The 12,678-nt window shown below is 37.2% G+C and overlaps 1 protein-coding gene across 6 annotated transcripts in view; it reads left to right on the top strand.

Moving 5' to 3' along the window:
• WWP1 (WW domain containing E3 ubiquitin protein ligase 1) overlaps positions 1 to 12,678 on the top strand; it is a 60,556-nt gene that overhangs the window by 16,102 nt on the left and 31,776 nt on the right. For 3 of the 6 annotated variants that reach the window (XM_068672213.1, XM_068672214.1, XM_068672212.1), the window contains 3 exons: positions 6,259 to 6,349; positions 9,812 to 9,950; positions 12,258 to 12,382. In XM_068672213.1, the coding sequence (XP_068528314.1) occupies positions 6,280 to 6,349; positions 9,812 to 9,950; positions 12,258 to 12,382 (334 nt within the window). In that variant the 5' untranslated portion in view covers positions 6,259 to 6,279. Of the gene's footprint in view, positions 1 to 6,258; positions 6,350 to 9,811; positions 9,951 to 12,257; positions 12,383 to 12,678 lie in introns of those variants that run through there. The other 3 variants (XM_068672217.1, XM_068672216.1, XM_068672215.1) reach the window with 3 other exon arrangements.

Consider the following 12,678-nt stretch of genomic DNA (forward strand, 5'->3'; position numbering starts at 1 on the left):
CTTGGATTATTTTTTTCAGTATTTCTTTGAATAATTTCTAGTTGCATGACCTTTTTTTTTTTTTTAATCAGCTTATGATTTTTTTTTTATTCTAATGAGGTAAAACAGTGTTGGTGTAATCCCATCCTACAGCAAATCTGTCAGGCCCTCTGTTATGTGACTTCTTTACTGTCCCTGCTTAGTTTCACACAGCCTGTGTTTATGCTTGCTCTCTGTCTGGTGCAGCATTGCCTGCACTCTCAGAAGCCTGAGGTTTTTTGCAAGCAGTATTTTATTTCAGTAGCCGTTACGTTTGTTTCCTATGTGTTCCCATGTATTTCTAGATTATTATCAAATTTACTTTAGCCTTAATTCTTGTTAGACTACTCTGTCTTTATGCTCCCAGTAATGCTCTTCGTGTCTTGTCCTTTTCTAGTATATGGCAATCTACCACCAGCACCTTACACAATGTCACTAATGCTATTTTTGTCACTACTGGAAACACTTAAATGATAAATTGCTTTTTATCTATTTATTATTTTTATTTCTGTGGCTGCATCATAGTAGTAGTTTGCCTGTTAGAGGAAATTTCCTGAGGGGATAAGCTTTGGTTTGTACTTCTCGTCTTTGACTGTGCAGCAGCATTTGTCCTCTGTCCAGAACAGCCTTCAGAGGGTAATAGGTGTTTCTATTTCAACTCTCTCGATAAGATCCTTCATCTTGTACAACATAACTTGGCTGGCTTTTCTTCCTGAAGGCTTTGTTTACCTGGAAGAAAGACCTGTCCAACTGTGAGTGTTACTCAATGTGCATCAGGCAATTAAGTTTCTTTTTTTCTTTGTTGTTTTGGACCTTGAATGAAAATCACAAACATGAGGTGAGCAAGCTGTCTCTTCTTCCAGGAGAACCAACCCGGATCAAGCCTGATTTGACAATAACTTTTTAGCCCTGTTCAAAAATGTAGTAGCTGATTTGAATGGTTACTGATTGAAGTAACTGACAACTGTCTGAAGCATTGTCTTTTTTTGATGTATTCCTAAAAAATAAGTTACTAGAAAAACAATTGATAAATTTTCCTAATTTGACTTAGAAAACTGAATGATTTTTCCCCCTATTAATTCTGTATCAGTTCTTAATTCCTAATTAAGCAAGGATGGGGAGGTCTGCAGCTTTGGAATCTTTAAACCATGAAGTGACCAGAAGTACTTAATTCAACTAGTTTGCTCAAAAGCCATTTTGAACACAAAATATGATGAAAGATCTCCTTCACGTATTGTTGATACTGAAAGTGATGTCTATTTAAAAGAAAATGCTCTTTTTTTTTTTTTGGCAGCTGCATATATTTTATTTTTCTAAATAGTATTTGACATGCGTGCTAATGCAGTATTTTATTTACAGCATTCTAAAAAATTTAGAACTGTAATCATTGCTGTGTACATGTACCTAGGTGTACCATATTGTCAAGAATTTAATACAGGCATTTATTATAAAAGGATGTTGATTTTTACAGGGGCAGCAGAAGCAGAACATTGGGGCACTGATGGTAGGGACGTAGTCGTGTAGTTGTCACAGAAACATGGAGTCCCGCAGGCAAAGCCAAGCCTAACTCCGTTTCATGTCCTTGATACGTTGGTAGCTTCCTGGCATTGTAATGTCTTTTTTCCTGGCCATTGTCATCATTTTTTTTCCCCTGATGGGGAAAGATACAAAGCTAAGTGTAGTCAGTTTTCATTTCAGTGTTATCGGGCCATTGGTAAATGTGTACACCAAATTCAGTTCATAGCTTAGGAGCAGGCAGGGCCAGAAATTCAGGTTAGGGCCGGCTCTATGTCTTGCAGATAAATCAGCACCTGAAACCTGAAGCCTAAGTAGGTTGGGCAATGAGCTGTCTGCCCTGTCTTCCTGGGGACTTTGACACAGTTTTTGTTTTTATTTATTTATCTTGATTTGTACACACTAAAAGTACAGTTAAAAGGAAACAAAACCAAAATAAAACAACTCAAAGCAATACCCCAAGCATTTTAGACCTATGCAAGTTGAGTCATAGAACCACAGAATGGTTTGGGTTGGAAGGGACCTTCAAGATCGTCCAGTTCCAACCCCCTGCTATGGGCAGGGACACTTCCCACCAGACCAGATTTCTCAAATCCCCATCCAATCTGGCCTTGAACACCTCCAGGAATGGGGCAGGAGGACAATAGGGGGAGGAAAAAAAATATATATATATATAAAAGTGATTGTGATTTGTCAGTTACAAAAATATGCCTAAACTTAATTTTTTCATGTATGATCAAAACTAGAGTGCAGATTGTGTTTTCTTGTGAAGAGTTTACTTTAGCTGCTGCAGAATTGATTGCGTGTGTTGCTTGCTTAATGCCTTCCGTATCAGTGGTCTTTAAAGGGAGGCTCCCAAGATGATCCGTTTAGGTGTGGGAAGAAAATCCTAGGACTTGTGTTTTATCTGAAGTAATAGGAATACAATACCAGGGAGATAGCCAGTGGGACCTGTGATTCCTGCTAGGGTGAAAGGCTGGAACACAGAAGATGTGCCTTTGGTATAACAGGATCAGGTCGGAGAATACTTAAGTAAGCTGGACATTGATAAATCCATGGGCCTTGATGGGATCCACCCATAAGTGCTGAGAGAGCAATCAGATGTGATTGTGAGGCCATTCTGTATAATCTTTGCTGAGTTGTGGCAACTGGGATAATGCCGAAAGACTGTTGGAAAGCAAATGTTGCTCCTATGTTCAGGAAGGACAAGGAGGATGCAGGGTTCTACAGGCCAGTCAGCCTCACCTTGATCCCTGGGAAGGTGGTGGAACAGCTAATGCTGGAAACTATTTCCAGGCACAGGAAGAAGAAAATCAGGAGTTGTCAGCATGGATTCACCACAGGCTAGTCATATTTGACCAGTCTGATAACTTCCTGTGATGAAACAGCTGGCCTGGTACAGGTCAGGGGAGAGCAGTGGATAATATCTTTCTGGACTTCAGTAAGGTCTTTGACACTGTCCCCCATAAGATCCTCATAGGGAAGCTGCTCAAGTATGGGCTGAATGAGCAAACAGTGAGGTCTACCAGGTCTAGTCCTGTTTCATGTCATCGTTAATGGTCTCAATGACGGTGAAGAGTGCATACTCAGTAAATCCATGGATGACAGACATGCAATAGTCATATTGCTATCTAGAGGGGGACATCAACAGGCTGGAGAAATGGGCTGATGGAAACCTCATACAGTTCAACAAGGAAAAGTCCTGCACCTGGGGAGGAGTAACCGCAGGCACCGGTACATGCTGGGGGCCACCCAGCTGGAAAGCAGCTTGACAGAAAAGGACCTGGGGGTCCTGGTGGACACCAAGTTGAACGTGAGGCAGCAATGTGCGCTTCCTGCTAAGACAGCTAATGCTATTATGGGCTGCATCAGGCTAAGTGTTGCCAGCAGGTCAGGAGAAGTGATCCTTCTCTTCTACTCAGTGTTGGTGAGGCTGCATCTGGAGTACTAGGTCCAGTTCTGGGCCCCAGTGCGCAAGAGACGTGGACATACATGCACTCAGAGGAGTCCAGTGGAAGACCATGAAGAGGATGAAGGTCAACATGGTCCTGGTCAACTGGCTGTCATTGTCCCTGCTTTGAGCAGGAGTTGGACCAGATGCCCTCCAGAGGTCCCTTCCAACCTCACACATTCTGTGATTCGGAGGGGAGGTGGAATTAAACTTTAGTAATACTTAACATGGTCTTGCATCTCATACGGTTTCAAGAGGGGACAAGGTGGTATTGTGCAGCTTGGGGTGTGTGGGGGGGTGGGTGTTCCATAGTGGCACCTTTCATATATTGAAGGTAGTACTAATAATGCAAGCATGAGTGAACAAGAGCATGGCAGAGCTGATGCTTCTCCTACCTCAGGTATGAACTCTTTGTCAGTCATATTGTGAGGTAAAAACAGTGACAATTTAATCAAATCTGACAAGAAGTGGACCAAAAGAAAAATCAAAAGTATCAAGAAGACTATTTCAAATACAGGTCACCATCTTTAATGATTAACCTCATCTCTATTGTATCTTGAGATATTAGCTAATGATAATGTGAAGCACCATCATGACTACCAAGGCATTTATAAACTAAGCATCTAAAACACAAAGTCTAACCTCTCAATTTTTTTCTGCATTGTTTAAAGTCATGTGGTTTGCAATCCAGTACTCTACAAGATTTCACTATATGATAATGATAAATCTTCAGAGAAACCCCTCCTGAGATTCCTTACATAATAACAAAAGGAAAAAAAAAGCCACATATACTGGGGAAACATTTGTTCTTCCTGGTGTGGTAAAAATGTCTGACATAATAAATGGAAAAGAATATGGCAACTAAAATACATTTCTTTGTTAGCAATTACTGTTAGAAAACACACAGAAAGTAGTACTGAAGATCTGAAGAAAGAAGTACTAGAACAAATTGCACTGTGTGAGGTTTACTTGGATGTAAATATAAATGTTTCTAACATCCCTCAGTTTATGGTATTTGCTAGATTCTGTTTTGATAAGGAAATAGACAATGAACTAAGCCACTAAAGGAAAGATGTACCAGAGAAGAGATATTTGTACCAGTAAATGGCTTATAAAAACATTTTTTATGGAAAACTGTAACCACTGATGGAGTGCCTGGTTTGACTGATGTTTAAAAAAAAAATAATAAAAAAAAAATGGGTTTGGGGAATTACCAGGTAAGGTTAGAGAGAGCACCAGATGTGAAATTGACTCACTGCATCATTACAGGCTATTACAGAAAGGAAGTTGGAGCCAGAAGTGCACAAAGTGCTGCAGGATGTTATTGATGTGGTTAATGATATGGAAGCAAGACCTTTAAGTAGCAGTATCTTTACAATACTTTGCTGATTATCTCATGGCAACGTGCTGTCAAACAACGATGAATTATGTATTTTTCTTTCACAAAGCAACAAGTGTTATGTATTTGCTGACCTTCTGTTACGACAAGTGGCTGTCAGTAGTATACTACCCAGCAGATATTTTACAAACAGCAACACCAACAAAAAGACAATGTGTCCCTTCCACCCATTAAAAGAGATGCTTTGATGTTGAGAAAGTAACTGCTTTTTGAAAGAAATCTGTGCCATGGAGCATTTTGAAAGTGAATGTTTGGAAATGTTTCCATGCTTATGTGCTTTTGTTGCCAGAAAGGATGTAAATGTGCCACCAGTATCACATCTGCATCACCTCTCATATCTGTACCTTTAAACTTGGAAACAATTTCCTAACCTGAGGAGTTTTTCCTAACCTGATGAACTTAACCTGGTTCAGTGGGCTATGAACCTGTTTGTTAAAAATACAAAAGTGCAACACCTTCCACTGATTTGCAGAAACAACTGATTGTCATTGGTGAAGGTGGAAATGTACTAGCCACATCTGACAAAAAATATATGCATAATTGGTGGGAGTCAAAAATGACTTATGATTTAGTAAGTGCAGCCAATAATGTACTTCTATTTAGATCTGTGTATCTTTGTGAATTACGTTTTCCAGCTATGATGGATATTAAAATCAAGTATTGAAATAAACCGAATGTATAGCCTACTTTATTTCTAGCTTTGTTTCCAGTGTAGTAATTTGAAGGGAAGGGATTGATGCGGTGTGCACGTGCTTCAAGTGGTGGGATGCCCTAGCTAAGATCAGAGCCCCAGTATGTTAGTTGCTGAAGGGTAAGATGGGGTGGTCCCCACAAAGTACTTGCTGCCTCGATGGAGGAGGAAGGCGATTGGTACGTGGACCAGCAGAAAGCTGGTTGCAAGTCCTAGAACAGAATTCAAATTTTCTTTGTCTAAATCACCTGTGGTGCAGCTGCGGCATCTTGATTTTCAAACATATAAGCATTTTGGACACATTCACTTGAAGTTGTGGGTGCTTAGCTCATCTGAAATCAGACCATGGGCATAGTTTCTAGAGATAGATAGGAGCATTGATGTCACAGCTGATTTTTTTTTTTTTTTTTTTTTAAGCAAGTAACTGTGTAAGTGTGCATGTATTCATAAAATGTATTCTAAACATACGCATTACTGAAGTGCCTCGGCATGCTCAAAGGTGTAAGGTGTGACAAATTTGCAAAGTAATTTTTTTTTGGACTGGTGTTATGAAATAATACTGAATTGTCATACAGAAGTAACATTTGGTAATTTGGTGATTAGTTGAATACTTTTTTTTATAGTTGCAACTAACATGCAGAGACGAGTACTTTTTAATAAGCATCTGTGTGCTTTTTCTTTTAGGCTAAAGCCTAAGCCTCTGACATGGCCACAGCCTCACCAAGATCTGATACAAGTAACAACCATAATGGCAGGTTACAGATGCAAGTAACAGGCAAGTAGTGATTTTTGTCATGGTGATTTTTACTGTGAAATATACATATTATAAAAAAATAAATAAATTTGAAACCAGTGTGAAAAATAGATCAGTGTAGTCAATATCTTAATTAACTGGAAGGTTATGAATACGAGTATGACTATAACATGCGTAGGTGAATTGCAGCTAGGTAGAAATGGTGGAATGAGTTAGGTGACAGAACTATATGAGCTTTTCAAATCAGAAAAAAATAAGTTGCAATGCAACAGTAGGGAAAAATGTAAGGAATTGTGCTTGGGAGCGAGTAGCTAATGGCACAACATCTGTAGAGTGGAACATATATTACTCTAGTCTTACAAAAAAAGATGGGCAGTTTTAATGAACTGCAGTGAAAATGAGTGCAATGTTGCATATTGTGACTGTTTACTTTTTTCCTCTTAATGTGTTTGTTCTCAGTTTGAGGTAGATTTTAGTCATCCCAGTAATCTACTGGAAGGGAGACAGTGGTCTACAAACAACTCTGAAAATTTCTGACTGCGTTGGGGATGCTTTTTTTTTTTTCCTAATTAATGCTGGACAGGCCACATAGGTGATTGTATTTTGCTATTCGTGGATAAGAACTGGTCAGGAATGTGATAATCGGCATCAGTCTTAGCTGTTCTTTTTATGGCATGGGAAAGCAGAAGAAATACCCATTGTAGTCCAAAGATAAGCAGGATGAATCTAGGCTAACAAGCTTGACAATTGCTGTATTGCTGTCTTAATTACCCAAATGTAAAAAATGTTATCAGCAAGTAGTTAGATATTATGCATAAATATATATATATATATATACACATTTATATGTGTGTGTGTGTGTATATATATATGTATGTGTTATTTTACCATTGATACATAACCTGAACTTTTCAAGGGTTCCTGAGAAATCTGGGAACCCTGAAGTAAGAAAGAATGCATGACTAAGAATATATCGAGTCTATCTTGACTAAAACTTGAAAAGCATCAGGAGGATACCATGTCTTAAAAAAAAACATATCTGAAGAAAGATGCAGCACACTGGGTGGTAGAAAGAAGACCAGGTTATCTGAGAAAAAAACAAAACAAAACAAAACATTGTTGTCCCCAGAATGGATATTTTCATTAATGAAATGAGAGGAACCTTCTGTGGGGAAATTGATTAACCTTGTGTAAGGATCAGGTAATTTGATAACATGACAAATTGTCATAATCAAGTATAAGTAATAGCATAGATGGGGCCACCTGGATCAAGTGTATAAATAACTGTAACAAACTGAGTTACATAAATGACCTGTAACTTCAGAACTGGGTATGCAGAAATGATCATTCTGATACCCTGTACTGTACTGCACTGCTAATTATATAAGTAGTTTTGTATTTTCCTGGCACTGGAGCTTCTCTGACTTCGAGATCTGGTTCAAGGATTGAAGTGGACAGAAATCTGTACAATTTTTAAGATTAGTTTTCTGAAAGTTTGGTTCTCTAACCAGCCTTCATTGCAAGATCAGAGGAATGCCAGTGGCAGTACAGAAAAAGAGGTGGGAGGCAGAGGAGTGTCAACTGTGGTTTTTGTTCAGATTAGTTTGCTGTTGCAGAATCTAGATTTATATTTCAAGACCTGTAGTTGAAAAGCACTTACGTAAAGGAAGCAAGCAGCTTATGCTCATTTTGTAGGCAGGGAAATTCATATGGAGTGGTTTTGGTTTAGATAGTTACAAGCCTGTTGCCAACAAATTATACCATCATTATTTTTTCAAACAGTCTTAGTGAGTTATCTTGTTTAGTCAGTTGTTTTTGAAGTCTTTTTGCTAATATTTTGTATTTATTCCTTTTTTTTTTTTTAAGAAGTCCTTACCAAAAAATGGTACAATTCTCTGTGCTTGTCAGGGGACTGAAAACTTAATGACTTAAAGCATAATCAAAGAAAAGGGGAAAAACTAAAAGGAAGCTTGTATATTCTGACAGAATAGCTTTATTTTAAGAACTGTTGCAGTTGCTTTTAAAAAGCAAAATATGGAGAAAAAAATAAATGTGGAATAAGTAGGGGTTTTTGAAGCTGAAAAAGGTATCAATTTCAGATGAAAAAATATGGCCTGTGTGTGGAATCATGTTTCTAATCTTTTACATTTAATCTTTTCATCAGTATCAATGCTGCAGCTCCCTTTTATGACACGTGACACGTGAATTAGACATGAATTTTCAAATGTAAAGGAGTTAAGTGTACACCTTTTAATTGAAATTAGGTAAAAATTTGTGGTCAGTGTCTTTAGGGTCTTGGACAGTTGCATCCCACTGACTTTTTACATAACTAATTCATACTTTTCAGAATACTGTAATCCAGAAATATATTACAAACCTTTTTTGTCTTCCTTTCAGACAGTTTAGTTAACTCCCACTTATTTCTGGAATAGCAAGTACCAGGCAGAAAAGTAACAGGGAAGGATTAGTTCCAAGTGGCTGAAAGTATTCAGCTTTGCTTTAGGTTCAAAGTGAAGGGAAGGAGGATCGCATTGAAGTATAGGAGGAATAAGAAAAAGCATAGCCAGCAGGTGTGTACAGCTGTGAGCCTACTGATGTGTTCTGAAGAATGTGCCTGAAGTAGAATTTAAAATATTGGCAGCTTGGCTGCTGTTGGTTTTTATAGTAACATTATCAGCTGGGTGAGGAAGTGAGAGAACAGATTTATATTCAGGAGCACTGAGGACCTCACTAGTCATTTGAAGATAAAAAATAGCTTCTTTGGTCATTTGCTCTTTCTAATTGTTGAAGATTTAGCTGAAGCCTTAAGTTTATCTGCAAAGCTAAATAGGGGGAAATTTTGCTAAAGCAAAATAGGGGGAAAGTTGAGAGTTGTTTTAATTTTAGCAAACTGATGTGTTAAAACAGAGGTTAACTGGACAGGTGGAATAGGCGAATAGATGAAGTGCTGCATACTGGCTTTGCAGGGAAACATATATAGCAGTGAAAAATTTTTAACAGTGAAATTTTGTAATAGGTTTAAATTGCGTATACCTTCATAAGTACATAAAATTTAAAGTACTAAAGATTCTATTGAAAAACAGCAGCAACAAAACAAAAAAAAATTGATAATCTTTCAGATGTATCATACTTAGCTATTTTTCAGTTAGAAAATAGAGGAGTTGGAAGAGGAAGAACTGTGAGAAGATAAACAAAAGAAACCACATGATTTTCAGTTTTCTGTAAAATAATTGTTGTGCTGTCTCTCTTAACTATGCTATCAGTACATGGGTAAAGGAACATGTCAAGCTTGGTGTCAACTACCTGACAAAGTAGTTTTTGAAATTAAATGCTACCATTTTAGCATTGACCTCTTTATGTTCAGCAGAAGTAGAAAAGGTGAGGAGTAACATTGCTCTGCCATGTTCTATGCATTGTGTAAGTGGTACTTTTTCTAGTTTTCAGCAAGTATGCTGTTTTAGATAAAGCAATACATTTTATTAGTTTCTAGTGCCAAACTGAAACGGAAAAAGAATTGGTTTGGAACAACTTTCTACACGGAATTAACTGCAGATGGAGAAATCAAGAAAACAGCAAAATCAAGTAGTTCTTCAAATCCAAAGTGGGATGAACAGCTGACAGTGTAAGTAGTTTTTTTTTGATTATTTAATACTATTTATTAGCCAGACCCTGCAGGCAAATATTTACTAGGCTTGGCTGCCTACATAATTTTTTCTGGCTGTTGATAACCAATTGCAGATGTAAGATGCTGTTTATCTTAAATGAAAAGTCTTACTCAGTGCCTATGATGTTCCAAGAACATTTTTATTTTGTTTTGTTTTGAGGAGAGTGTTCTTGTATACAGCTACTGTCCACAGTATACCCTTAATATTTGTTTGTATTGTGGACCTTTCAAGTTTAAGATTCATCTCTAGAAGATCTGACTGTCATTCTCAATGTTAAAATGCAAAATTTCTCAGCCGGATAAATAGTAGTTATGAGGAAAGTCACTTTTTGTTTTCAATTTCCTAATGGAACAGATACATACACAAAAACAGTTTACTGCAAAATGGCCATGTAACTTATCCTTCCGTTTGAGCAGTTTAATTTGGTTATGGTTTAATTTGCTTACTGTGCAACAGGTGCAGATATACCTGACTATGACCCTATGAAGAACTGGCAAATCTTGCACAATGTAGTTGTCTAGAATGCATTATTATGCAACCAAGATTGTACTACTACAGATTTGGGTGTGGAAACAACACAGCTACTTTCAAGAGGCATTGAACATGGGCTAGTATGCCTTACAGCATCTGACCTGCCTTTGTACAATAATAGCCAGTTTGTTAGTTAGGGGAACCTGGTTTGGTTCTGGAGAATGGGGAGAGGCACAATATAACTAACTTTGGGGGAACTGTTTGCTTAGGAACATTAGTTGATAACTGCAGACCTGGGCTGAACCAGGTGGGTATTCCTCTGTCACATTTCTTGATGTTTCAGGTTTAGTAGTTTATTAGCCCTTTGTAGTACAGCAAAACTGAATAGAAAACATTGATTTCGAGGAGTTATTACTAGCACAAGTACAGAGCTATCGATATTCACAGAGACCAGAGTTGAGGAGGCAGGTTTCATTTGACAGGATTTGGTGAGCTGATAGAAATGAAGTAATTTGATGTATACAGTACAGCCAAACGAACTCATTCCATCATCAGTATTATTTAGGATCTGATTCTTATATGTCAGGTATTCTGGTCCCCTTTTCTTCTGTCTGTCAGAAAGGTATCACTGTTTCAGTTGTCCGATCTATTTAGGAATAAGTGAACTCTCCAACTTAATAAGTTCCCATGACATGTATGGGGGTATGCATGAGCACCAGCAGTGTATTCTGTGTGTACTTTTCCTCCCCACTCTCCATTTCTTTTTTTTAAGCTGGTCTTTTAGTAAGTCTTCCATTAGAAGGCAGACTATTCAAATTATAAAAGCATACTTCCTCATGGATTTCTGCAAAAATGATCCATGTTGTCCAACATGTTTAAGTGACTAAAGTTAGCTCTGTTGATGCGGCCTGGGGATTGTTTTTAGCATTATTTTTAGCAATACTGATATAACTTCATGTTTCTAGTTCTGACGGATATGTGACCTTGGACTCTCAGTACAATGCTTCTGCTCCATTTTTCACAGCACCCTTGCTGTAATAGACCCTATCTTGCAAAAACTTACTCTCCAGGACCTAGCATTGTTTTCCTTCCTGAGCAGGGGGGATATACTGCCAAGGCTTATTGTAGCATTACTGTAATTGGGACCTTTATCTTTCTGCTTTCCTCTAGTTTTTACTTTAGCTTTATCATTTGAGTTTTTTCCCCTCTGATTTTTGTGAGCATGCATTGTGATTTTATATATATATTTGTGGATTCATAAGCAATGTTTTATCAACATTTTCATGGCAAGTTGACAGCTATGGAATGTATTCTTCCTGCTTGCAAGTAGTTGATTGGTTGTATTTTCTTTTCATTTTTAGTAATTGGTATTTTTCTTTCTAGTCACAGACAAATATACTTACTACCTTTTTATTCACATTAAATAATGTGAGTTTTTAGTTAGAATTCTGGAATAGTGAGGAATAAGGAAAATATGTCTTTCATAAACCAAGTAAGATATGTTGTTATATAACTGAGCTTTGAGCTTAGGGTAGGTTTTTCTGATACTACCCAAATTCCTTATGCTATTATAGTAATGCTCTTTAATTGATCTTAAAGATAAATATTACAGTGTTTTCAGTGCTTAGTTAATTAAAAATTTCCCCTAACGGTACAAAAACCACTTTCAGTCAATTATTATCAAGAAATAACAATAAATATGAGAAAGTGAATTAAGATCAAATACTCCTAATAACACGAATGAATACTTTAAAATTTGTATATATTTTTTAAAAAATGTATTTTATATGCAGGAATGTGACTCCACAGACTACGCTGGAATTTAGAGTGTGGAGCCATCACACTTTAAAAGCAGATGCTTTATTAGGAAGAGCCACTGTAGACTTGAGACAAGCTTTGGAAATACACAATAGAAAATGTAAGTTATCCTGAAGGATATTTTAAGTAGAATTATTATTACTAATCTATATATCAAAACTGGCAATCAGACTACTAACTATACATGTAATTACAACTGATTTTCAGTTGATGTCTTTCCTTGTCTCTTCTGGACATGTCTAACTGTGCTATAGAGAAAAATTTGAATGTAACAATGGGATATAATAATTTTGAAACATACACCAGAGTACAAGTTACTACAAACTAAGTAACCACAGTAGTGATTAATTGAAATGTTTTGTGGCAAACTAATATCTAATTTGCTAGAAGATCTGT

The sequence above is a fragment of the Anas acuta genome, chromosome 2, assembly GCF_963932015.1.
Source record: "Anas acuta chromosome 2, bAnaAcu1.1, whole genome shotgun sequence".
In the NCBI taxonomy this organism is placed as follows: domain Eukaryota; kingdom Metazoa; phylum Chordata; class Aves; order Anseriformes; family Anatidae; genus Anas; species Anas acuta.